Raw genomic sequence first — 26,919 nt, forward strand, 5'->3', positions numbered from 1 at the left:
AAACATGGCAATACTGATGTATGGAATTTAAACCATGGCTGGTTCTTCGTGAAGAGCACAAAATGTCCCAAGAAAACATACCTCTGAAGATCATCACTATTTTGCATTTCAAAGCTCTGCTTTTACTTCCATTACAATATTAGCCACTACAGGTCATAGTACAGTCGTGGCCAGAATCTACTGCTCTTTGGTCAAGTCACACTTGAAAGGGACCAAAACACCAGGGTGGCCAGCACTTTGACACTCTGCTGCCAGTTTTTGAAACCAAACTTATATGATTTCTTGGTAGGCTAAGTTTTGTATTGACAACTCCTTTAAAAGTGTACTCTCTCAGATACCTGCATTTAATTATTTACAACAAATGTATTATTTATTACAACCACAATTAACACTAGCAAACAGTTCTCTATTGCATCCTTGACAATGGAGCATTGTGCTTGCTGAGCAGTGTCAAATTGTCAAGACACTCAGCGATTTGGTGAGTGTTTTCAGAAATATTTGCATCATCCACACAAACTGTTGGAGAGTGCAGAAATCTGCTACCGTACAAAGGAACCACAACAGAGTTTTTAGTACAGCACCATATACCTCCTTGCCCCGAATTTTACCTAGTGACTGCCAAAAACTTCCAGCAACCATTCACCAACTGGTTGGAGAACATAGATTAATGAACAAAGGCCACTTACCAGTCTCTAGGGCATAGTTAATAAGAACAGTTTATTGTTAATTCTGTTGAGTTCAATTTCAGTTTAGGTCAGTGTGCATCTGAATTGAACAAAAACATTCTCAAGTCTTTCTTCATTCGCATTAGAAAAATTTATTTTGGTAATTTTCTCACAGTCATTTGACAGTTCTGTTTGATGAAAAATTCAACTTTGACTTGGCTTTTTATCATTTTAGGATCACGTAGGAGTGTGCTCAGTAATGGTTGGTGGTTTTTGTTTATTTTTTCTTAGCAGAGGATAAATGGAGAGCAGTGTTGAGCAGTCAGGAGTTTCACACCACTTTGTTGTGGAGGCTGGATTGTGTGCCTGCACTGTGTTACCAGCTACACAGCTTCAAAGTTAATGTCGCCAACCTGAAAGGAAAGTTATAGAAATATTATCTTATTTTGAGTAATCTGGTGATATTTACAATATTAATGAGCTAAATTCAATAAGTGAACATTTAAAAAGTTGAAAATAAGAGAAAACCTACAAACCTGAACATGAGGCGGGGCGCTGAGCACGTATGTGACAGCACTGGCAATGTCTTTTGGTTCCAAAGGCTGTCAGAGAAGTGAAAAATGCTTAATAACTTTTATCAGAGTAATCATATTAACAATCTATAAACTGTGAGATTAATAATTATACCTTAATTTCACTGTACATAGCAGCTACTTTTTCAGGTTCATTGCTGTAGAGCCGTGATACAAATTCTGTGTCCACTAAACCAGGAGAGAGGCTCTGTAAAAAACAAAAGAAAAACAAAGGTAAAAGAAGTGTGATTGTGTGTCGACTTCGGAAAGTATTGTAAATGTGTCTCATAGCAGCTGAAATTGGTTTTAAGGGCACTTTTTGGGTTTATCAGTGTTCTTTAAAACCTTACCGTGGCTCTGATATGAGTTTTTTCTGCACGCAGCTCCTGCCTCAGGCCCTCAGTCAGCGCGGTTACAGCGAACTTGGTCGCCATGTAGAAATGTAAATCGGGAACGGGATAGACATGATGTCCACCCACACTACAACAGAAGAACATTTCACTAGGTCAGCATTTACCAACATATTTTTTATCTGATTTCAGGATCACATCTGTGTTTTATCCTTGGAGGAGGAGTCCTCTTTACCAAAGAAATGAAACGAGTGAGCGCCACTGGCATCTTAATAAAATGTCACCCTCTTCCTCCTCATCTCAAACTCATCTACTGAACTGAATTCCAGGATTGAATATACAAAAATGTGCACAAATATGCCTATTTATTCCCAATATTGGGAATAAAGGCAAATCTTTTCATTCTCACTATTGAAATCTCCACAGTTTCCATTCACTTTAGGTTAAGAGTCTTGGCATCATCCTAGACAGCTCACTATCCTATAAATCTCACATTAATGATCTCACTTGTTCTGCCTATTTCCATCTACACAACATGGACCGATTGTATCCTTCTCTTTCCACCCAGTCTGTATCCTTTCTTGATCATAGTATAGTTACATCCCACACTGTCTATTGTAATTCTCTCTTGCATGGTTTCCCCCAAAAATCCCTCCATAAGCTTCAACTGGTTCAAAACTGCGCTGCCCGCATACTAGCACATCATCCATATCCTTCAGGAATGTCACTGGCTCCCTATGAAATTCTGAATGGCATACAAGTTTCATCTGATTACCTTCAAGACCCTTCATAACCTTGTTCCTCCTTACCTTTCTGACCTGTCAAGCACTACCTCTTCTGCCCGCTCACTTCGATCTTCTTCTTCTATCCAGCTTGCCTTCTTTCCCCCTCAGCACCATGGGAAGCAGAGCTTTTAGCTGCTCTGCTCCCAGCCTGTGGAACTTTCTACCTCCAGATATAAGAAACATTGGTTCTCTCCCCCAGTTGAAATCTCAACTTAAAACCTCTCTGTTCAAGTCTGCATGTTCGCTGTGAACTTATTGTTTGTATATTTTATCTTGTTCTTTTGATTGTTCTTTGTTTGCCATTAGTGTTACCAACAGAAGCTCATAATCTCAATCTGAATCTGAGCATGATTATATTCAAAGATATTTGAAAGATGTTTAAATCATCAGACTTCACAGGCATGGCCGTCGTTGATCATCAGTAAATAAAACTGCACCTGTTTATGTTTATGATGTGCCCATCATCCACATTTCTCTCTTTCATTGACTGATAAGCTTCACGTGCACACATGCTCAGTGCAAGAACGTTTACCTGCAAGAAACCATGCAGAAAAATAAAAAGTAAAAATTATTATAATTATTATTATTATTTTAATGGGCTAAATTGTTTTTGGTGTTTTGCTGCTGTAACAGAATAATTCCCCAACTTTTAGAGCTACATAAAAGTGATAATTTTATTTCATTCAATATTCTGCAAAGAAAACATTCCAGTGAATGTATTTCCACATACCGCACACAAAATATTATTGAAGTCTAAGTCAAGATAATTGTTTTCTAAAATATCTGAGCTCTTACGTCCATCATGTTCTTCCATCCACTGCTTTTGCCATTTATCAACGGCTCTGGCTGTGCCAGACCAGCATTGTTGATGCACACGTCCACGCCTTTGTGCTGATTTTTGATCGCTGCAAACATGGACAGAATCTCCTCCTCTTTGGTCAAGTCACACTTGAAAGGCACCAAAACACCAGGGTGGCCGGCGCTCTGACACTCTGCTGCCAGTTTCTGAAAACAAAAAGCAAAAGATGATACCTTCATAGTCACCATCGCATTCAGATTCTTGTGGTAAAAATACTCTGGTAAAAGTTGAATTATCGATTAAACTCCTTTACTAAGATAAAAGAGAAAAATTCCAGGCTCTGAAATGAATTCAAAGCATAAAAGTAAGAAGATAGGGACATTTCAATTATTTTGCAAAGGAAACATAACCTTGTACAACTTCAACATAATAGCAAAATTAGACATGGGAATGAAAATAATGAATATATGAGTATAGTCAGGGGCTAAAATGGGATTTGCAGATGTGAGAACCGTAGGATCACTGTAGTGGTTATAAGAGTGTGAGGAAATTAATCAAGAGTCACAATAGGCTCTATTGAGAGATCCAGCAGATTTTTTTCTCTACAGGCTGTGATCAGCTGACCTGTGCTGTGGCTGTTGACCCGAGGTTTACTGCTCTTTGTGGATTTACACAACTCATCAGTATGTAAGTAAGTAAAGTTTATTTATTAAGCGCTTTTCATAGACAGGTAGTCACAAAGCGCTGCACACAGATACGATAAATAGCAAAATGCACAGTATACACAATATAGAGTTTAAATGTAAATTAAAAATATAAAAATGTAAAAAGCATTGGTCAACAGAAAGCTTGTTTAAACAGTAAAGTTTTTAACTGGTTTTTTTTTTTTATGTATGTAAGATATCATGTCTGACTTCTGTCTCCTATACTGCCAACATACTGTTTATAATTTTGTTCATTATGCTGCATAGTACACTACTTGTATCTGGTATTGTGCAGCTCATTTTAACCCATGCATATTGACCAATATGTACAGCATAAATGATTTATTGTAAAACAAAAAGTCTGTCGCTTGACAGCCATTATATGATGTCCACTTGACAGAGCTACATAACTGCATATTTGCATAACATTAAAAAGTCCTTTGCATTAGAGTTTTACATTAAGTGTTTCTCTTCTGAAATCAAGTTTGTTATTTCAGAGCAAACCTGTAATTTCCCCACGTCCCTGTCGCAGCCCACCACTTTCATACCGAGCCGGACCAGCTCCACGGCTACAGCCGCCCCGATCCCAACCGAGGCTCCGGTCACCAGAGCCACTCTGCCCCGCCAGCGCTCCATCACAGACAATTGTAACCAGCTCACGCACCAAAAGTATGAAGAGAGGGACGTGCCAAGATAGATATCCCTGACAGAATTAGTTTCCTCTGCGTTGTGAGCGCTCACCAGGTAGGGAGAACGGATCCAGTTGACTCCACCTCCATTCCAACCAAATTACTTGAAAATAGTAAGTAGTTACTATTACTTCTCCAAGAAGGTTATCCAGTTACTTTACTGATTACGTATTTTTAAAAGTAATTATTTCATTTTAAAAACATGATACACAACCTGAATACGTTATAAAGCAATAGACCTTTCAGCCCAATTAGATTTTTTTCTGCATAATCCATCTAAAATTGGATCACTTGAAAAATCCTCTTTTAAAAATTGGTTTTTATTATTTTTAATCTTTTAACTTTATGCACATTGCATCAAGCAAAAAGTGACATAATATGGAACAACCTATGACTTGAAGAAATTTGTGTAACATTTAAACCTATTTTGTGCACATTCAGGCATGTAAAAGAAGCAATTTTTTTGGTGTTTATATTGTTTGTCTGTGATTTGGACAACCAAGCCTGTGCTCTCAACGCAGGGGAAACAAATTCTGCCGGGGACAACTACCTTGACATGACTGCCACAATAAAAACTGAAGTGAGTGAGCTAATTAATTTGTAACATTCTGTATAATATTAAGTATTTGTGACCATTCGGCCTCTGTCAAGGATTTCCTCGCTAAGATTAGAGACAATATGGGAAGAATCAATAATTCCCCAGTCATGCTCTATACAGCAGCAAAGAGACATTTAACTTTCAGGGGGAAATGCTTTTTTAGGATGAGTCCTTCCATTTTGGACAAATGAAAAACTTGTGGAGGTCATCAGCATTTCATAGCTCAACAACCAAGAAGGAAAGAAGGTGTGATTTGGTAATACTTTATACCAGAATTGTGACTCGCAAATTAAGAACTTCTGAGGAAGTTGAATTTTTAATCATGAAAGGTTTTGTTTGTTTTTTTTTGGGTTTTTTTGTAAAATAAAAAACTACACCAAACATTGTTATTATATTGGATACAGAAACCAATATAATAAGTGTTTCCTGAAAACCCTCTCCTGTCTGATCATTTCCTGATAACATTTACATTTACAATAATTGATTACACAGCGGTGGGGAGTAGACTTTATCAAAGTAGATGTCTTTCTGAAAGCGCTGTAACTAAGTTTAAGAATATAATCCACCCACTGTTATCATCTTCAATGCCCTGTACCAACACAGAGCAGTGCAGCTATCTGAACGCTACCCCAATAGAGGTCGATTATCTTGTTAATAATTTTACCTCCTCACTACGTACGACTCTACTGTATCTCCAGTGAAAACTAAGGTCTCTAATCAGAAGTACCTGACTCCGTGGTATAATTCTCAAACACGTACCCTAAAGCAGATGACTCGTAATCTGGAGAGGAAATGGCGTGTCACAAATTTAGAGGATCATCATTTAGCCTGGAGAAATAGTTTGCTGCTTTATAAGAAAGCCCTCCGCAAAGCCAGAACATCTTACTATTCATCACTGATTGAAGAAAATAAGAACAACCCAAGGTTTCTCTTCAGCACTGTAGCCAGGCTGACAAAAAGTCAGAGCTCTTTTGAGTCAACCATCCCTTTAACGTTAACTAGTAATGACTTCATGAACTTCTTCACAAATAAAATTTCTATCATTAGAGAAAAAATTACCAGTAATCATCCCACAGATGTAATATTATCTACAGCTACTCTTAGTACCATTGATGTTAAGTTAGGCTCTTTTTCTCCAATTGATCTTTCTGAGTTAACTTCAATAATTACTTCCTCCAAACCATCAACGTGTCTTTTAGACCCCATTCCTACAAAACTGCTCAAAGAAGTCCTGCCATTAATTAATTCTTCAATCTTAAATATGATCAACCTATCTCTAATGATCGGCTATGTACCACAGGCCTTCAAGCTGGCTGTAGTTAAACCTTTACTCAAAAAGCCATCTCTAGACCCAGCAGTCTTAGCTAATTATAGGCCAATCTCCAACCTTCCTTTCATATCAAAAATCCTTGAAAGAATAGTTGTCAAACAGCTAACAGATCATCTGCAGAGGAATGGTTTATTTGAAGAGTTTCAGTCAGGTTTCAGAGCTCATCACAGCACAGAAACAGCTTTAGTGAAGGTTACAAATGATCTTCTTATGGCCTCTGACAGTGGACTCATCTCTGTGCTTGTCCTGCTAGACCTTAGTGCAGCATTCGATACTGTCGACCATAATATCCTATTAGAGCGATTAGAACATGCTGTAGGTATTACAGGTACTGCACTGCAGTGGTTTGTATCATATCTATCTAATAGACTCCAATTTGTGCATGTAAATGGGGAGTCCTCTTCACACACTGAGGTTAATTATGGAGTTCCACAGGGTTCAGTGCTAGGACCAATTCTGTTTACATTATACATGCTTCCCTTAGGCAGCATCATTAGAAGACATAGCATACATTTTCACTGTTATGCCGATGACACCCAGCTCTATCTCTCCATGAAGCCAGATAACACACACCAATTAGTTAAACTGCAGGAATGTCTTAAAGACATAAAGACCTGGATGGCCGGTAACTTTCTGCTTCTTAATTCAGATAAAACTGAGGTTATTGTACTCGGCCCTGAAAATCTTAGAAATATGATATCTAACCAGATTCTTACTCTGGATGGCATTACCTTGGCCTCCAGTAACGCTGTGAGGAACCTTGGAGTCATTTTTGACCAGGATATGTCCTTCAACGCACATATTAAGCAAATATGTAAGACTGCGTTCTTCCATTTGCGCAACATCTCTAAAATTAGAAATATCCTGTCTCAGAGTGACGCTGAAAAACTAGTTCATGCATTTATTACTTTCAGGCTGGACGACTGTAATTCATTATTATCAGGAAGTCCAAAAAATGCACTGAAAAGCCTTCAGCTAATCCAAAATGCTGCAGCAAGAGTACTGACAGGGACTAGAAAGAGAGAGCATATTTCTCCTGTTTTGGCTTCCCTTCATTGGCTTCCTGTTAAATCCAGAATTGAATTCAAAATCCTGCTCCTCACATACAAGGTCTTAAATAATCAGGCCCCATCTTATCTTAATGACCTTGTAGTACCATATCACCCTATTAGAGCACTTCGCTCTCGCTCTGCAGGCCTACTTGTTGTTCCTAGAGTATTTAAAAGTAGAATGGGTGGGAGAGCCTTCAGTTTTCAGGCCCCTCTTCTGTGGAACCAGCTTCCAGTTTGGATTCGGGAGACAGACACTATCTCTACTTTTAAGATTAGGCTTAAAACTTTCCTTTTTGCTGAAGCATATACAGTGGGGGAAAAAAGTATTTAGTCAGCCACCGATTGTGCAAGTTCCCCCACCTAAAATGATGACAGAGGTCAGTAATTTGCACCAGAGGTACACTTCAACTGTGAGAGACAGAATGTGAAAAAAAAAAATCCATGAATCCACATGGATTTGTAAAGAATTTATTCGTAAATCAGGGTGGAAAATAAGTATTTGGTCAATAACACAAATACAACTCAATACTTTGTAACATAACCTTTGTTGGCAATAACAGAGGTCAAACCTTTACTATAGGTCTTTACCAGGTTTGCACACACAGTAGCTGGTATTTTGGCCCATTCCTCCATGCAGATCTTCTCGAGAGCAGTGATGTTTTGGGGCTGTCGCCGAGCAACACGGACTTTCAACTCCCGCCACAGATTTTCTATGGGGTTGAGGTCTGGAGACTGGCTAGGCCACTCCAGGACTTTCAAATGCTTCTTACGGAGCCACTCCTTTGTTGCCCGGGCGGTGTGTTTTGGATCATTGTCATGTTGGAAGACCCAGCCGCGTTTCATCTTCAAAGTTCTCACTGATGGAAGGAGGTTTTGGCTCAAAATCTCACGATACATGGCCCCATTCATTCTGTCCTTAACACGGATCAGTCGTCCTGTCCCCTTGGCAGAAAAACAGCCCCATAGCATGATGTTTCCACCCCCATGCTTCACAGTAGGTATGGTGTTCTTGGGATGCAACTCACTATTCTTCTTCCTCCAAACACGACGAGTTGAGTTTATACCAAAAAGTTCTACTTTGGTTTCATCTGACCACATGACATTCTCCCAATCCTCTGCTGTATCATCCATGTGCTCTCTGGCAAACTTCAGACGGGCCTGGACATGCACTGGCTTCAGCAGCGGAACACGTCTGGCACTGCGGGATTTGATTCCCTGCCGTTGTAGTGTGTTACTGATGGTGACCTTTGTTACTTTGGTCCCAGCTCTCTGCAGGTCATTCACCAGGTCCCCCCGTGTGGTTCTGGGATCTTTGCTCACCGTTCTCATGATCATTTTGACCCCACGGGATGAGATCTTGTGTGGAGCCCCAGATCGAGGGAGATTATCAGTGGTCTTGTATGTCTTCCATTTTCTGATGATTGCTCCCACAGTTGATTTTTTCACACCAAGCTGCTTGCCTATTGTAGATTCACTCTTCCCAGTCTGGTGCAGGTCTACAATACTTTTCCTGGTGTCCTTCGAAAGCTCTTTGGTCTTGGCCATGGCGGAGTTTGGAGTCTAACTGTTTGAGGCTGTGGACAGGTGTCTTTTATACAGATGATGAGTTCAAACAGGTGCCATTCATACAGGTAACGAGTGGGGGACAGAAAAGCTTCTTACAGAAGACGTTACAGGTCTGTGAGAGCCAGAGATTTTCCTTGTTTGAGGTGACCAAATACTTATTTTCCACCCTAATTTATGAATAAATTCTTTACAAATCCTACCATGTGGATTCATGGATTTTTTTTTTCACATTCTGTCTCTCACAGTTGAAGTGTACCTCTGGTGCAAATTACTGACCTCTGTCATCATTTTAGGTGGGGGAACTTGCACAATCGGTGGCTGACTAAATACTTTTTTGCCCCACTGTAGTTAGGGCTGGACCAGGTGACCCTGAATCCTCCCTTAGTTATGCTGCAATAGACATAGGCTGCCGGGGGATTCCCATGATGCATTGAGTTTTTCTTTTCCAGTCACCTTTCTCACTCACTATGTATTAACAAACCTCTCTGCATTGAATCATATCTGTTATTAACCTCTGTCTCTCTTGCACAGCATGTCTTTTATCCTGTCTTCCTTCTCTCACCCCAACCGGTCGCAGCAGATGGCCGCCCCTCCCTGAGCCTGGTTCTGCCGGAGGTTTCTTCCTGTTAAAAGGGAGTTTTTCCTTCCCACTGTTGCCAAAGTGCTTGCTCATAGGGGGTCATATGATTGTTGGGTTTTTCTCTGTATCTATGAAGCGCCTTGAGGCGACTTATGTTGTGATTTGGCGATATATATATAAAATTGAATTGAATTGAATAGAAACCCTGTTTTAATAATTAAAACTTTAAACGGCCATTTTTGTGCACCAACTGATAGAAATGAACTTTTACACAGAGTCAGGTTTACAGAGTTATAATGGATGATGAATTGCAACTCACCGGTTTTATAGTAACATGTAAACATAAACTGGCTGCCATCCCAGTTTCTTGGTCTCATCTCAGCATGACACAGCAGAAAAAACTTCATTATTATTAATTGTATTATTATTATTGCTATTATTATTTGTGGCAGTAGTATTAGTAGCAGCAGTTGGAGTATTTTAAATAGGATTTCTCTTTAAAGAACACGTGTGGATAAAAGAAATATCAAGTTTGTTTGTAGACCAACACACATGCTTTCTCTTCTCTGATTGCCTTTTTTGTGTGTTTATATTGTTTGTCTGTGATTTGGACAACCAAGCCTGTGCTCTCAACGCAGGGGAAACAAATTCTGCCGGGGACAACTACCTTGACATGACTGCCACAATAAAAACTGAAGTGAGTGAGCTAATTAATTTGTAACATTCTGTATAATATTAAGTATTTGTGACCATTCGGCCTCTGTCAAGGATTTCCTCGCTAAGATTAGAGACAATATGGGAAGAATCAATAATTCCTCAGTCATGCTCTATACAGCAGCAAAGAGACATTTAACTTTCAGGGGGAAATGCTTTTTTAGGATGAGTCCTTCCATTTTGGACAAATGAAAAACTTGTGGAGGTCATCAGCATTTCATAGCTCAACAACCAAGAAGGAAAGAAGGCGTGATTTGGTAATACTTTATACCAGAATTGTGACTCGCAAATTAAGAACTTCTGAGGAAGTTGAATTTTTAATCATGAAAGGTTTTGTTTTGTTTTTTTGAGGTTTTTTTGTAAAATAAAAAACTACACCAAACATTGTTATTATATTGGATACAGAAACCCTGTTTTAACAATTAAAACTTTAAACGGCCATTTTTGTGCACCAACTGATAGAAATGAACTTTTACACAGAGTCAGGTTTACAGAGTTATAATGGATGATGAATTGCAACTCACCGGTTTTATAGTAACATATAAACATAAACTGGCTGCCATCCCAGTTTCTTGGTCTCATCTCAGCATGACACAGCAGAAAAAACTTCATTATTATTAATTTTATTATTATTATTGTTATTATTATTTGTGGCAGTATATTAGTAGCAGCAGTTGGAGTATTTTAAATAGGATTTCTCTTTAAAGAACACGTGTGGATAAAAGAAATATCAAGTTTGTTTGTAGACCAACACACATGCTTTCTCTTCTCTGATTGCCTCTGAAAGAAATAGATGTTGTTAGTGTCATCACAATATGTGCTCAGCGCCTCTCTGCATGTTCAGATTTCAGATTTTATCTTGTTTCATGCTTTTTACTGTGGCTTATTGAACTTTCCCTTTAATTGCATTTTAAACACAAGCAGTTTACTCATAATAAGATAACACTGGTATAAACATGGACATACTGATGTATGGAATTTAAACCATGGCTGGTTGTTAATGAAGAGCACAAAATGTCCCAAGAAAACACACCAATGAAGGTCATCACTATTGTGCATTTCACAGCTCTGCTTTTACAGTGGGATGCAAAGGTTTGGGCAACCTTGTTAATAGTCATTATTTTCCTGTATAAATCGTTGGTTGTTACAGTAAAAAAATGTCAGTTAAATATATCATATAGGAGACACACACAGCGATATTGGAGAAGTGAAATGAAGTTTATTGGATTTACAGAAAGTGTGCAATAATTGTTTAAACAAAATCAGGCAGGTGCATAAATTTGGGCACTGCTGTCATTTTCTTGATTCCAAAACCTTTAGAACTAATTATTGGAACTCAAATTGGCTTGGTAAGCTCAGTGACCCCTGACCTACATACACAGGTGAATCCAATAATGAGAAAGAGCATTTAAGGGGGTCAATTGTAAGTTTCCCTCCTCTTTTAATTTTCTCTGAAGAGTAGCAACATGGGGGTCTCAAAACAACTCTCAAATGACCTGAAGACAAAGATTGTTCACCATCATGGTTTAGGGGAAAGATACAGAAAGCTGTCTCACAGATTTAAGCTGTCTGTTTCCACAGTTAGGAACAAACAGAGCCGCTTGGGGTATGCTAAAGCACATTTGGACAAGTCAGCTTCATTGTGGAATAAGGTGCTGTGGACTGATGAAACAAAAATTGAGTTATTTGGGCATAACAAGGGGTGTTATGCATGGAGGAAAAAGAACACGGCATTCCAAGAAAAACACCTGCTACCTACAGTAAAATATGGTGGTGGTTCCATCATGCTGTGGGGCTGTGTAGCCAGTGCAGGGACTGGGAATCTTGTCAAAGTTGAGGGACACATGGATTCCACTCAGTATCAGCAGATTCTGGAGACCAATGTCCAGGTATCAGTGACAAAGCTGAAGCTGCGGTGGGTCTGGATCTTTCAACAAGACAACGACCCGAAACACTGCTCAAAATCCACTAAGGCATTCATGCAGAGGAACAAGTACAATGTTCTGGAATGGCCATCTCAGTCCCCAGACCTAAATATTATTGAAAATCTGTGGTGTGAGTTAAAGAGAGCTGTCCTTGCTCAGAAGCCATCAAACCTGAATGAACTAGAGATGTTTTGTAAAGAGGAATGGTCCAAAATACCTTCAACTACAATCCAGACTCTCACTGGAACCTACAGGAAGCGTTTAGAGGCTGTAACTTCTGCAAAAGGCGGATCTACTAAATATTGATTTCATTTCTTTTTTTTTTTTTTTGTGGTGCCCAAATTTATGCACCTGCCTGATTTTGTTTAAACAATTATTGCACACTTTCTGTAAATCCAGTAAACTTCATTTCACTTCTCAAATGTCACTGTGTGTGTCTCCTATATGATATATTTAACTGACATTTTTTATTGTAACAACCAACGATTTATACAGGAAAATAATGACTATTAACAAGGTTGCCCAAACTTTTGCATCCTACTGTTCTTCCTTTGCAATATTAATCACTAGAGGTCATAGTCAGGGCTGGACTGGGACAAAAAAAATGTATGGTTTCTATACATTTTACGTCAGATAAAAACTTTGGTCGTAAGATTCAGAAAGTGTACTTTATTGATCCCCGTGTGGAAATTCCTCTCTGCCTTTAACCCATTCACTCAGTGAAGCAGTGGGCAGCCATTGGGCGCCCAGGGAGCAGTGTGTAGGGATGGTATCTTGCTCAGCTGTTCAGGGGAATCGAACCCCCGACCTTCCGATCATGGGGCCACCACTCTACCTACTGAGCTATCCCTGCCCCAGATTCAGCTAACTATTTAATAAGAGCTAGATGTTTTAAATGAGAATAAGAAAGAAAAGTATTTCTTTGTGCCCCCCTTTCCCTGTTAATGCCCTACCTGGCCCCCTGGCAAAACTTTGCTAGAGCCACCCCTGCACAGTTACCAGCTGTAAGCTACTTAGAAAAGGATCCTGGTGTTATGTGTCTCTCAGAAACAGTTCAGCTCTGATTCAGTAAGGACATCTCCTGGTTTCATCTTCATGTTTCCCTCTCACCAGGATATCCAAACCGACATCATGACCAGCAGCTTTTACAGCTGTGGCGCCAGCAAACATTAGCTGATACTAGAAAGTAATATTAAATAAATTCTAACAACAGCTGATCTTAAACTTGCTGCTGTTGTTTAGCACGACATCCGCCGGTTTCCGCTTTCTGGCGCAAAGTGGGAGATAAACAAGCAAGAGAGAAAAGCCGATCAGCTGATCATTGGTCAGTTTCATGATTGAAGTAGCAACAACAGAGAGAGGGGGAGAGAATGAGAGGAGAAGAGGCAACTGTGCAGCTTAACGACAGAATAACTCCAGCTTTGTGTCTTTTTCTATTGTAGCTGAAGTCTGGGACAAACTGTTCCTTTTCAGCTCAACACAAAATTTTCTCTGAATGCGGGACGATTTAATTTTTACAGGACGGTTGGCAACTCTACTAACTAACCTTATGAATAAAATAAAGTTCACTATCAGTAAATGGTAAATGGCCTGCATTTGTATAGCGCTTTTCTAGTCCCTAAGGACCCCAAAGCGCTTCACACTACATTCAGTCATTCACCCATTCACACACTGGCGATGGCAAGCTACATCAGTAACATCATAGCACCCACCCAGCTGTATAGAAACTCTGTCATGCTAGCTAGTACGCAGTACGAGTTATTGTCACTGACTGTAAAAAGTCAGCAGAACGAAAATAAACTCCACCTAAACTTGGTTTATATCTGACCCAGACTGACTGCAGGTCATAACTTCTTACTCTAAGTTCAGTTCACCTGACACTTGTCTCTCCTTCTCCTGCCTCCCCTTCCCTCATCCACATGCTGGCCTCTGTGGAAGCTCCGCCATAGCCGCCACCAAACAACTGAGTTATTTTTACACATCGACCAGCATCTGGCCAATGCACCACCTTTCATTGTTTCTACCGTTACAAAAAAATAAAAAGAAAAGAAAAGAAAAAAATCACCGGCCCATAAAAATGAAAAATCACCATCGGCCTGATGCCAAATGCCCGGTATGCCTGATGGCCAGTCCAGCTATGGTCATAGTACAGTCCTGGCCAATGTTCCCTCTAAGCTGCGTGCGTGCGCAATTGTGCACTGCTGGCACGGTCTCTGCGCACAGAAAATCTGCGTTGTGCACCAAAAAAAAAATCTAACCTGAATTGAACTTAAAACAAATACTTTAACAATTCTGTTTTGCAGTGTTAGTCAGAAAGTGACTGGCTGATCCCGTATGGGATTAGAACGATGCCACCTTATCCCATAGTCCAGCCAATGATGCGATTCACATTCATATATATACGCAGCTAATGAACGTCATTGACAGGCTATGACAGCGTCCTTATGTGACGACACCGGTGTTTTAGCTAGCAAAGCAGCGTGGCTGATGTGGAGTGAAGCCACGTTAATGACAACCTGTACAACCATTGGAGATGTGAGCAGGACAGACGGAACAACTGACAGAAAAAGTGTGAACTTTATACCAGTTTTTAAATTGTGTTGATAGGCCAAGTAAAACTGGAGTTATGATAAAAAAATATATGCAATGTTTGGTTTTCTTCCTGAATTGACTATGTGCACGAGACAATGCTAACTTCCTGGTTTGAGACCGGATGTGGGGTTGTGCATTTCCGGTAGCTTTACTTTGCGGTCAATCGCTACTGCGAAGATATACTCCAAAATCATGTCCAAAACTCGAAAACGGAAAGTTACAAAGAGGAGAAGGTGGGAACACTCACCGCTGTTGTGTCATAAAAAATCTAATGATCAATTTTGACGTTTAAAGCGTTTAGATCGATCAGTTGTTTACATCACTCAACACAAGCAGAACTGCATTACTGCAGCAGAAGACACATCGTCCACATTCAGAAGCACATCTCTGTATAGTCACTGGTCTTATGATTTAAACAGGCAAATGTTCAGCATTCAAACTACAGCTGAAGAATAGTCAAACCAGATGTTTCCCCCGTTATGTCGATATCAGCTAGTCAAGTACACGCCTACACGGCATGTTAACAAACCGTGAAAAAAGCCACACAAAAAATGAATGATTGCTGGTAACGGTTTCTATACATTAGTATTTATGAAGGGTATGTTGTGACTTACCTTCAAAATTACAGCGGTCCCTCGCTGTAACGCGGTTCACCTTTCACCTCGCTGTTTCACGGATTTTTTTAGTGCAAGTTTGCATGCTTTTTTTTTTTACATCACATTTTGTCCTGCGTCCTGATCGCTGCAGACGATCTCCTCCGTGACGTCTCTCCTGTACAGTACAGAATCGCTGCATTGATCGCTAGCAGTGTGACTCTGAGGTGCAGTACTGTATGTCCACCATGTCAACCAAACGTTTTGCACTGTCAAAAAATAAAATTGGCTACTTGATTTCACCTATTGCTGGTTATTTTTAGAACATAACACCCACGATAAACGAGGGACAGCTGAGAAATATAACATTTGAATCCCTTTTCTCTTTTGCTCTGAGGCGCGGGGGAAAAATATCGACAAGTCGATGAACATCATTTACAGATATATTGGGTAAATGCCCAAGACATCTATAGAAATGTAAATCGCCACTTGATTCATTTGCTTAACTTGTTTTGGACCGTAAACCAGGCGCGAATAGGACACCGGAAGCAAAGCTCCCCACAGGAGTTTCCGCACCGGAAGTAGCATATGCTAACGTGCACATAGTCAATACTATCGTTGTTTATATTTACTGCGGGAAGAAACAGTAAAAACTGTGTTTTATAAAGAAAACCTCAAAAGCACTCTCCGCCTGTGAGCAAAAACAACACCAAAAACAAAAACCCCTATTGCTATTGGTCGAAAAATGTACCATGTCGACCAATCAAAAAATGATAAAGCAACATGGCATTTAGTTGTTTAGGAAGGGGGAAGTTTTAGGAGTGACGGCGGTGTTTTGAGACGTGAGAGATTTGCGACGTTTAGCGCAAATCTTGTGTAGTTAGTGTGTAGTGTAGTCAATAGTTTTGTTTTGTGTGTCAGAACAATGAGGCGACTGCTGAATGTTACAGGTGTTACAGGAGTGATACATCTCCTGTTGTCAGGCCTGCAGGTATCAGGCTGTTGTTCTCTTTTATCTCATAGTGGACAGAAATTATTTTTTGGAGTGACACAAATAATTTGTGTGGCATCAGATTTAATGCAGAACAGCTGATTGTTCTGTAAATAGTTTGAAATGTTTATTTAAAAAAATAAATTGTCCAACATTTAATTGTTAATTGTCCAACATTGGTCATTATATACTGTATTTTGCAGACAGAGTTACAGGACTCTCTCCCAGAACACAGACCCATACTCATAATTCAAGTCAGAGCTTTATAAAAAAAAAAAAAAAGTTTTGTTTTCAAAATTGGAATTCAAGTTATTTTTACTTCCAAAAGTGTTAACATACTACACAGGTCATGAACAAGATTTTTTTTTTTTAAATTTTCATTGTAAGTGGGCTAAAGCAGTTAATTAATAGTAGTCTAACATAAATGTAAATGCTGTAATTTGATTATTTTAATAAACCTTGGATGGATTCGATGCTGGCATAACCACAGTGCACACGTCTAATGTTGCTCACAGTGGTCCAAGGGACCGCTCAGGGAGTTTGTGTGGTCGCTCAGACACATGAAAAATTAGAGGGAACATTGGTCATGGCCAGAATCTATTGCTCTTTGGTCAAGTCACACTTGAAAGGGACCAAAACACCAAGGTGGCCAGAACTTTGACACTGCTGCCAGTTTTTTAAGTCAAACTTATGTTTTCTTGGTAGTCAAAGTTTTATATTGACATGATAGCTCCTTTAAAAGCTTACTCTCTCAGATACCTGCGTTTGTTTATTTACACCAAATGTATTGTTTATTAGAGCCAAAAATGAACACTAGCAAACAGTTCTCTATTGCATCCTTGACAATGGAGCATTGTGCTTGCGGAGCAGTGTCAAAGTGTCAAGACACTCAGCAATTTGGTGAGTGCTTGTAGACATATTTGCATCATCCACACAAACTCCCGGGGAGTGTAGAAATCTGCTACCATACAAAGGATCCACACAGAGGTTTTAGTACAGCACCATATACCTCCTTGCCACAAATTTTACCTAGTGACTGCCAACAACTTCCAGCAACCATTCACCAACTGGTTGGAGAACATACATTGGTAAGTGACCTTTGTTCATCAGTCTTTAGGCCCTTATGACTTGTACGGTTGCTCCATGACACCCCCCCCCCCCCCCCCCCCCCCAAACCAGCTAAGGTTCTAACCTGCTGAAATGAACATCTGCTTAACAGTAAAAACACTCTTAGAGCTTAAATACTATCCAGCAACTGAGATCTGTTACAATAAGAAGGAAGCTGTCATTAATTAAAGTGTTTTCATGGGCATTCCTTGCTGGCCAGTAGGACGCTTGTAAAAAGGTACCACAGGGACCTTTGATAAGAAGACAATTAGACAGAAAACAGCTGGATGAGTTTCCTTTATTTTATCCTTCTGTGAATTGATTACAATCTGACAGTGTTGAGAAGTAAGGAGAGCCGGTCACACTACTTTGATGTAAAGATTGGGATGGGTCTCAAGGCCAAGTTGCATGACACCTGCTACAGACTTTCAAGCAAAATCTCCCCAATCTGAAAGAAAAGATAGATGAATGTTATCTTATGACTAAACTGCTGATATTTAAAATGGAAAATAGAAAAGTTCAAAAGGTCACAAAAAAGAGGAAAATGAGAGAAAATCTCAAACCTGAACATGAGGAGGGGCACTGAGCACATATGTGACGGCATGGACGAGGTCTTTTGCTTCCAGAGACTATCAAAGAAGTGAAAAGTGCTTAATGAAATTTTAATAGTAATCATATCAACAATACTGTAGCGATTGTAGGAAATGAAGGAATAATGATTTTACCTTATTTTTAGTGTATACAGCAGCTGCTTTATCAGAATTGTCTCTGTAGAGGCGGTATGCAAATTCTGTCTTCACAACGCCAGGAGAAATGCTCTGCAAAATGACATTATTAATGAGGATTCTTCAAGAAGTACTCTGTGTGCATCTCATAACAGCTGACATTAGTGTTAAAGGTACTTTGGAGCTGGTTACAGTGTCTTTCAAAAGCTTACTGTGGCCCGGATATGAGTGTTTTCTGCACACAGCTCCTTCCTCAGGCCCTCAGTCAGCGCAGTTACAGCATACTTGGTGGCGGTGTAGAAATGTCCGTCAGCATTAGGAAACACTTGATGGCCGCACACACTGCAACAGAGGATATTTACAAGTGTTATAACAACAATGGCAACAGTTTCTATATCGTTTAACATCCACCTGTTTTCTTTTGCTTATCTAATTCAGGGTCCAGGAGCCTCGGGTACAGCACAGACAGGTCCCAAGTCTGTCACAGGACACAGAGACACAGACACAGTTCAACTAAACTAACCCAACTTACTGCATGTCTTTGGACTATGTGGGAAGGTGAGAACTCCTGCAGACACAGGGAGAAGATGCAAACTACACAGAGAAAGACACTGGCCAGATGCTGGATTTGTGAGATAAGTTGTGAGATAACAGTGTTAACCACTGCATCACTATGCTGTTGTGCTGTAATTTAAAGGTTTCTATAATGTATAACCAGGAAGGTACTTGTGTTTTGAGATTTAAAAAAAGCAAAACATTTCTCGGTTCTGGCAATTAGATTTGGTTTCATTTTTCTTGATGATTTTCATAGTAAACTCAAAAATCTTTTAGTTCTGAACTGCTAGCTGGCCAATGAAAGCAATATGAAGATGTCCCTTTTGGTTCTAATATATTGTTATTGACACAGCAGTCTGGTATTTATTTTTATTGGACCTACCAGTAATAAAAACACTCATTGGCTATAGTAGGGTTCTTAAAGGGGGAGATACAATGTGTGCTGTGAGAAAAGTCCATTGTGCAGAGTTGCCAAAAGAATGACTGAATTATAAGATGTTTGTGTAAACTGCACAAGCATACCCATCACTGTCCATCAGTAAAATAAAACTGCACCTGTTTATGTTTATGATGTGCCCATCGTCCACATTTCTCTCTTTCATTGACTGATAAGCTTCACGTGCACAGATACACAGTGCAAGAACGTTCACCTGTAAGAAACCAGCAGTGAAATAAACGGTAAAACAAATATATGTAATCAATGCATCAAAATGATACTTTTCCTTGTTGCTATTTGCACTCAAGATGAACAAATTCTTTTAATTCAATTCAATTTTATTTATACAGAATGAAATCGCAACAACAGTCGCCTTAAGGTGCTTTATATTTTAAGGTAGACCCTAATACATACAGAGAAAAAACCCCAACAATACAATGACCCCCTATGATCAAGCAAAGTGGTGACAGTGGGAAGGAAAAACTCCCTTCTAACAGGAAGAAACCTCCACCAGATCCAGGCTCAGGGACCGCGACCAGGTGGGGTGAGAGAAGGAAAACAGGATAAAAGACATGCTGTGGAAGAGAGCAGCTTACACCTGTTGCAGGATAGCTAAGGGAGGATTCAGAGTCACCTGATCCAGCCCTAACTATATGCTTTAGCAAAAAGGAGTTTTAAGCCTAATCTTAAAAGTAGAGATCGTGTCTGTCTCCCATATTCCACAGAAGAAAGGCCTGAAAACTGAAGGCTCCCATTCACCTTTTAAATACTCTAGGAACCACAAGTAAGCCTGTGGTCTGAGAGCGAAGTGCTCTAATGCAAGGATACAATACTATGACATCATTAAGATAAGATGGGGCCTGATTATTTAAGACCTTGTATGTGAGGAGCAGGATTTTTTAATTCAATTCTGGATTTAACAGGGAGCCAATGAAGGGAAGCCAGTATAGGAGAAATATGCTCTCTCTTTTAGTCCCTGTCAGTACTCTTGCTGCAGCAGTTTAGATTAACTGAAGGCTTTTCAGGAAGTTTTTAGGACTTCCTGATAATAATGAATTACACTAATCCAGCCTAAAAGTAATAAATGCATCAACTAGTTTTTCAGCATCACTCTGAGACAGGATATTTCTAATTTTAGAGATACTGTGCAAATGGAAAAAAAGCAGTCCTACATATTTGTTTAAAATGTACATTAAGGGAAATATCCTAGTTAAAAATGACTCCACGGTTCCTCACAGTGTTACTAGAGGCCAAAGCAATGCCATCCAGAGTAAGTATCTGGTTAGATACCATATTTCTAGGAATTTTAGGGCCGAGTACAATAACCTCAGTTTTTTGTGAATTTAGAAACAGAAAATTGGAGGTCATCCAGGTCTGTATGCCTTTAAGACATTTTTCTAACACACATCAAACTAATTGGTGTGTTATCTGGCTTCATGCATAGATAAAGTTGGGTGTCATCTGCATAGCAGTGAAAATTCATCCTATGCCTTCTGATGATACTGCCTAAGGGAAGCATGTAAACTGGTCCTGGCACAGAAACTACAGAACAATTGGATGCTATTTGATCAATATGATACATGCCACTTCAGTGCAATACCTGTAATACCTACAGCATGTTCTAATCGCTCTAATAGAATATTATGGTCAACATTATCGAACGCTGAGGTCTAGCAGGATAAGCTAGACTGACTACTGTCAGGGGCCAAGAAGATCATTTGTAAAATTCACTAAAAGTGAGTTAGCAAATGGCTGCAATCACAGCATTGTAAAATTGGTTCAGCGATGGTCTTTGTTCAGCGGTTGTTGATCTTTGGTCATGCCAGTTTGGATAGTAATAATCCAGGAGCTGACCTCACAGCCCATTTTTTTCATTCAGTGGGCTGGTTTCAGTCATTGTGCAAAGGTACTGTTTATGAGGTTGGGTCATCTGAAACTGAAGATGTCACTTGGATGAGTGACGAAACATTTCTCCCACTGAGATGCTACGTCCAGATGATCAGAATCAATTTTTTGGGACTTATCTAAAGGCGTTTCTGTATTTTGATGAGCTCTGAAACCTGATTGAAACTCTTCAAATAAGCCATTTGTCTGCATATGATCTATTAGCTGTTTGACAATTTTTGAAATGAAAGGTTAGAAATTGGCCTATAAACATCTAAAACCACAGGGTCAAGAGATGGCTTTTTAAGTAACGGCTTTTTAAGTTTAACTACTGCCAGCTTGAAGGCCTGAAGTACATAGGCAACAGTCTTTCAGCAGTCTTGTAAGAATGGGGTCTATAAGACATGTTGATGGTTTGGAGGAAGTAATTACTTATGTTAACTCAGAAAGGTCAATTGGAAAAAAAGACTAAATAAATACAAATGGTACTCAAAGTATGTGTAGATAATGTTAGATCTGTGAGATCATTATGAGTAATTTTTTCTCTAATTGTTAAAATTTGATTTGTGAATAAATTCATTAAGTCATTCCTAGTTGACGTTAAAGGAATACTTTGCTCAACGGTGCTTTTCGTCAATTTTTTCACCTTTTGAGGGAAGCCAATTGAATCTAATAAAATATTAAATACCACGTTGATTGAGACTGTCATTTGTAACATTTACATGGATATCACCCATAATAATTATTTTATTTGAACAGAGCACTAAATCAGTTAAAAACTCAGAAAAATCAGACAGAAACTCTGTGTAAGGCCCAGGTGGACAATAGAAGATAACAAATACGACTGTTTTTTTGAGTTTTACAGCTGAGGTGGACAAGGCTAAGCATCAGGCTTTCAAATGAGTTAAAAGTATGTCTTGGTCTTTGGTTAATTAATAAGCTGGTGTGGAAAATTGCAGGCATACCTTCCCCCAGCCTGTGCCTCGAGGATTTTGATGGTAAATGAGACTCAGGAGTGTTGATTCATTTAAACTAACATAATCATCCTGCTGTAACCAGGTTTCTGTAAGGCAGAGTAAATCGATTTGTTGATCAATTATTAATTCATGTACTAACAGAGACTCGGAAGAGAGAGACCTAATGTTTATGTTTTACTCTTCGGTGCTCATGAGGATACTGTATTGTTCTTTCTTTGTGACTTTTTTAACATTTAAGTCGATTTTTGTTGATTTTTAATATTTTACTGAATTTGCATTTACCCTTAGCCAACATGTCTTAAAACAGAATCGCCAATTCCTAGAGTCTGATCTCCTGCGAGTGTGTCATTGAGTGGGGAAAAGTAGTTAGCCACATGAACAGGTTGGTAGTGTACCGGGGGCTATGATACCTCCTCCCCGTCATCCAGCCATCCTGTTTCCCCAGCTACTCGACAGTCTGCCGGGGGACACCTAATGGGGCCTGCGCTACCTTCTACCTTCGGCTGCACTGACTACAGGAGGCTGGCTAGCTAGAGAGTTTTCAAGGATGCAAAACCGAGTCTCGAATTCAATATCATTAAAATAAAAAATTTAAAAACTAAGCTAAGCTAGTGAATCCCTAAAGACACAGTGAGTGAATACAGAGACATAATTTAGCGAGTAAATACAGTTTTTATTACAACACATATGCTACACAAAAACATCACTGTGTGTTGCAACAGGAGGTGATACTCTACGCAGAGAGAGCGAACACCAAGTGAAAGCCTTTAGCCAGTTTTGCATAATATTTTATCTTTCTCATCTATTGTGATTGTGTATTTATTTTAACCAGATGGGGATTTTCATAGTTTGACATTTTAACACACTATTTATCCAACTTTTTGTATAAATAAAAGACATCTATCTCATTCTAAAAAATGATGATGACTCAATTTATCATTTCATTAGAATACAGTATTCTGCTGGGAAACCACTCCTGTGAATGCTTTCATATGTAGCACACAACAACATATTACATATGTTATCAATATTATATTTCATACCAACCAGGAATATTTTCTTTCTAAAATAACTCTGAGTTCTTACATCCCACATGTTTTTCCAGCCACTGGTTTTGCCATTTAGCAGCGCCTCTGGATGAGCCAAGCCAGCGTTATTGATGCACACGTCCACGCCTTTGTGCTGCTCTTTGATCGTGGCGAACATGGACAGAATCTCCTCCTCTTTGGTCAAGTCACACTTGAAAGGCACCAAAACACCAGGGTGACCGGCGCTCTGACACTCTGCTGCCAGTTTCTGAAAACAAAAAGGAAAAGACGATACCTTGATAATCACCTTTGCATTCAGATTCTTGTGGTAAAAATACTCTGGTAAAAGTTGAATTATGGATTAAACTTCTTTACTAAGATAAAAGATACATTTTCCAGACTCTGAAATGAATTCAAAGCATAAAAGTAAGAAGATAAGGAGTTTTCAATTATTTTACAAAGGAAACCCAACCTCATACAACTTTAACATAATAGCAAAATTAGTCATGGAAATGAAAACTTAATTTAAACATAAACTCTAATGAACACCTGAACGATAGTGAGAACACAAGCATAGACAAACAAATGAACTTATAGCTCTATTTGCTGCAGCCTACATTGTAGATGGATGAGTCTGCCTCTACATCTAAACAGAATATACATATACTAATTTAATAATATGAATACAATACATCATTATATAATTATTATTAATATACTATATGAGTATAGTCAGGGGCTAAAATGGGATTTGCAGATTTGAGAACCCTAAGATCACTGTAGTGGTTATAGCAGTGTGTGGAAAGGAATCAGGAGTCACAATAGGCTCTATTGAGAGCTCCAGCAGATTTGTCTACAGGCTGTGATCAGCTGACCTGTGCTGTGGCTGTTTACCCGAGGTATACTGCTCTTTGTGGATTTACACAACTCATCAGTATGTAAGTTATCATGTCTGACTTCCGTCTCCTATACTGCCAAGTGCCAACATACTGTTTATACCATTTTTTTTATTTTACTGCATAGTACACAGCTTGGATCTGGTATTGTGCAGCTTATTTTAAACCATGCATATAGACCAATATATACAGCATAAATGATTTACTGTAAAACAAACAGTGTAACGGCGGATATGTAAAGCTAGCTCAACAACACGTAATATAACTATTCTGTAAAATAGTCAGATGTCAGATGTCTATTCATATTAATGTACAGAATTCACCTGCTTGCTACTACTACTGCACATTCACCCAATGTATATACTATATGTTCTCCCCCCCATTTTTGCACATGTCGAGGAGCGTGTCAGGCTACATTTCACTGTGTGTTATACAGTGAAATGTATCCTGACACGGGTTACAAGTATAAGTATAACTTATACTTGTATAACTATGCATGTGACAAATAAAGAACCTTGAACCTTGAACGTTTGTGCTTTTATTTTGGTAACTTCCTGTGTGACCGAAAGTGAATGTTGTAACGGTAACTAGCTTGATGTACAAAAAAGACGCAAGAAAACGGTAAACTACTGCTAACAGAGAAAACTGCCAAAAAGTGATTTGCCTGCCAAAAAGTGATTTCCAATGTTTCCGTGTATTTTTTATGTGTAATATCTTTACGTATGTTGGTAAATAGACTTCGGTGAACAGCGTTTACAAAGGGGTTATATATAGAATTAAAAGATTATCTGTTTTTTCAAGTATCTTTATAACTCTGTGTTATTGTACTCACATTATAACCAATCCGGTCCTTTTTCCCCACTTACAATATTTTTACAGAACTATTGTAATATTTGCTGCCATTTCTGCTGTCTTACTCTTACAAAAGACATTTTTAATGTTAATGAGATTTTTTTTAACTGCATAAATAAAGGTTCTATAAAAGTCGCTGCCAAAAACTGATTGCGGCTTCTACCTTGTTACACGAATGTTGTTTGTGGCTCAATATGACTTTGTGTCATCCATGAGGGATGCATTTGACATATGTTTCACATATTATAGGCCAACAAGTTACTTATAGCAGTTTAAATACGAGCAATCAGTTTTTGGCAAATACCGGAAATCAGTTTTTGGCCGACAATCACTTTTTGGCACAACACCGGCATAACATAACTCTTCCGAAATCGAGTTTGTTATTTCAGAGCAAACCTGTATTTTCCCCACGTCCCTGGCGCAGCCCACCACTTTCATACCGAGCCGGACCAGCTCCACGGCTACAGCCGCCCCGATCCCGACCGAGGCTCCGGTCACCAGAGCCACTCTGCCCCGCCAGCGCTCCATCAAAGACAGCCCTAACCAGCTCACGCACCAAAAGTTTGAAGAGAGGGACGTGCCAAGATAGATATCCCCGACAGAATTAGTTTCCTCTGCGTCGGGAGCGCGCACTAGGTAGGGAGAACGGATCCCGTTGACTTCGCCTCCATTCCAACCAACTAGACGTAGAAACAGTGACGAACTATCAAAAACCTAAAGACGAGTGTACATTACCGTTCAGTTTGTGGGTTACAACTGAAAATGATACGTTTATTGTTCTCATGTGTTATCAGCAGTGTTGGTCAAGTTACTTGAAAATAGTAAGTAGTTACTAATTACTGATTACTTATTTTTAAAAGTAATTAGTTACTTTGTTACTTACCGGTAGTTAGAATTAGGTTAGGGTAGAAACAAATTTCCATAAACGATCCATATAAAATAAAATAAAACTACACTAAGCATTGTTACATTATTATACTGATAAAAATGAACTTTGACACAGAGTCATGTGTACAGAGTTATAATGGATGATGAATTGCAATTCGGTTATAGAGTAACATAAACTGGCTGCTCGCCTAGTTTCTTGGTGTCATCTCAGCATGACACAGCAGAAAAAACCTCATTATCATTAACTTTATTTATTATTATTTGTGGCAGTAGTATTAGTTGCAGCAGTTGGAGTATTTTAAATTGGATTTCTCTTTTAGGAACAGTTGTGGAGAAATGACAGACATGCTTTCTCTTCTCTGATAGCTTCTAGAAAAAACAGATGTTGCCAGTGCCATCATAATATGTGCTCAGCGCCTCTCTGCATTTTCAGAGTCGTGATTTTCTCTTATTTCATGCTTTTTACTGTGACTCATTGAACTTTCCTTTTAATTGCATTTTAAACACAAACACTTTACTCATATTAAGATAACACTGATATAAACATGGCAATACTGATGTATGGAATTTAAACCATGGCTGGTTCTTCGTGAAGAGCACAAAATGTCCCAAGAAAACATACCTCTGAAGATCATCACTATTTTGCATTTCAAAGCTCTGCTTTTACTTCCATTACAATATTAGCCACTACAGGTCATAGTACAGTCGTGGCCAGAATCTACTGCTCTTTGGTCAAGTCACACTTGAAAGGGACCAAAACACCAGGGTGGCCAGCACTTTGACACTCTGCTGCCAGTTTTTGAAACCAAACTTATATGATTTCTTGGTAGGCTAAGTTTTGTATTGACAACTCCTTTAAAAGTGTACTCTCTCAGATACCTGCATTTAATTATTTACAACAAATGTATTATTTATTACAACCACAATTAACACTAGCAAACAGTTCTCTATTGCATCCTTGACAATGGAGCATTGTGCTTGCTGAGCAGTGTCAAATTGTCAAGACACTCAGCGATTTGGTGAGTGTTTTCAGAAATATTTGCATCATCCACACAAACTGTTGGAG

At 39.1% G+C, this 26,919-nt stretch overlaps 2 protein-coding genes and 1 long non-coding RNA gene across 3 annotated transcripts; 1 reads left to right on the forward strand and 2 right to left on the reverse strand.

Annotated features, from left to right (window-relative positions):
* Nucleotides 1-690: 690 nt before the first annotated feature.
* On the reverse strand, nucleotides 691-4,612 carry LOC147314875 (dehydrogenase/reductase SDR family member 11-like). Its single transcript, XM_086261984.1, has 7 exons — nucleotides 4,380-4,612; nucleotides 3,168-3,377; nucleotides 2,810-2,904; nucleotides 1,588-1,717; nucleotides 1,353-1,445; nucleotides 1,202-1,267; nucleotides 691-1,078 (listed from the first exon to the last, which is right to left on the reverse strand). Exons 1-7 carry the CDS (start codon nucleotides 4,509-4,511, stop codon nucleotides 1,049-1,051), a joined length of 756 nt encoding a protein of 251 aa, XP_086118110.1. The 5' UTR covers nucleotides 4,512-4,612; the 3' UTR covers nucleotides 691-1,048.
* On the forward strand, nucleotides 4,379-24,505 carry LOC147314876 (uncharacterized). Its single transcript, XR_015124724.1, has 4 exons — nucleotides 4,379-4,677; nucleotides 5,086-5,144; nucleotides 10,311-10,387; nucleotides 18,776-24,505. It is a non-coding gene; the product is annotated as an uncharacterized LOC147314876 (long non-coding RNA).
* Nucleotides 17,894-25,626, reverse strand: LOC147314877 (dehydrogenase/reductase SDR family member 11-like). The gene is made up of 7 exons (XM_086261985.1): nucleotides 25,362-25,626; nucleotides 23,276-23,485; nucleotides 19,448-19,542; nucleotides 18,550-18,679; nucleotides 18,338-18,430; nucleotides 18,176-18,241; nucleotides 17,894-18,060 (listed from the first exon to the last, which is right to left on the reverse strand). Exons 1-7 carry the CDS (start codon nucleotides 25,491-25,493, stop codon nucleotides 18,031-18,033), a joined length of 756 nt encoding a protein of 251 aa, XP_086118111.1. The 5' UTR covers nucleotides 25,494-25,626; the 3' UTR covers nucleotides 17,894-18,030.
* Between the last annotated feature and the right edge of the window lie 1,293 nt (nucleotides 25,627-26,919).

Source organism: Aulonocara sp. 'chitande type north' Nkhata Bay, linkage group LG14 (assembly GCF_057382095.1).
Source record: "Aulonocara sp. 'chitande type north' Nkhata Bay isolate Kocher_YH1m ecotype deep benthic linkage group LG14, A_spYH_male_GT1.1, whole genome shotgun sequence".
Taxonomy (NCBI): Eukaryota; Metazoa; Chordata; class Actinopteri; order Cichliformes; family Cichlidae; genus Aulonocara; species Aulonocara sp. 'chitande type north' Nkhata Bay.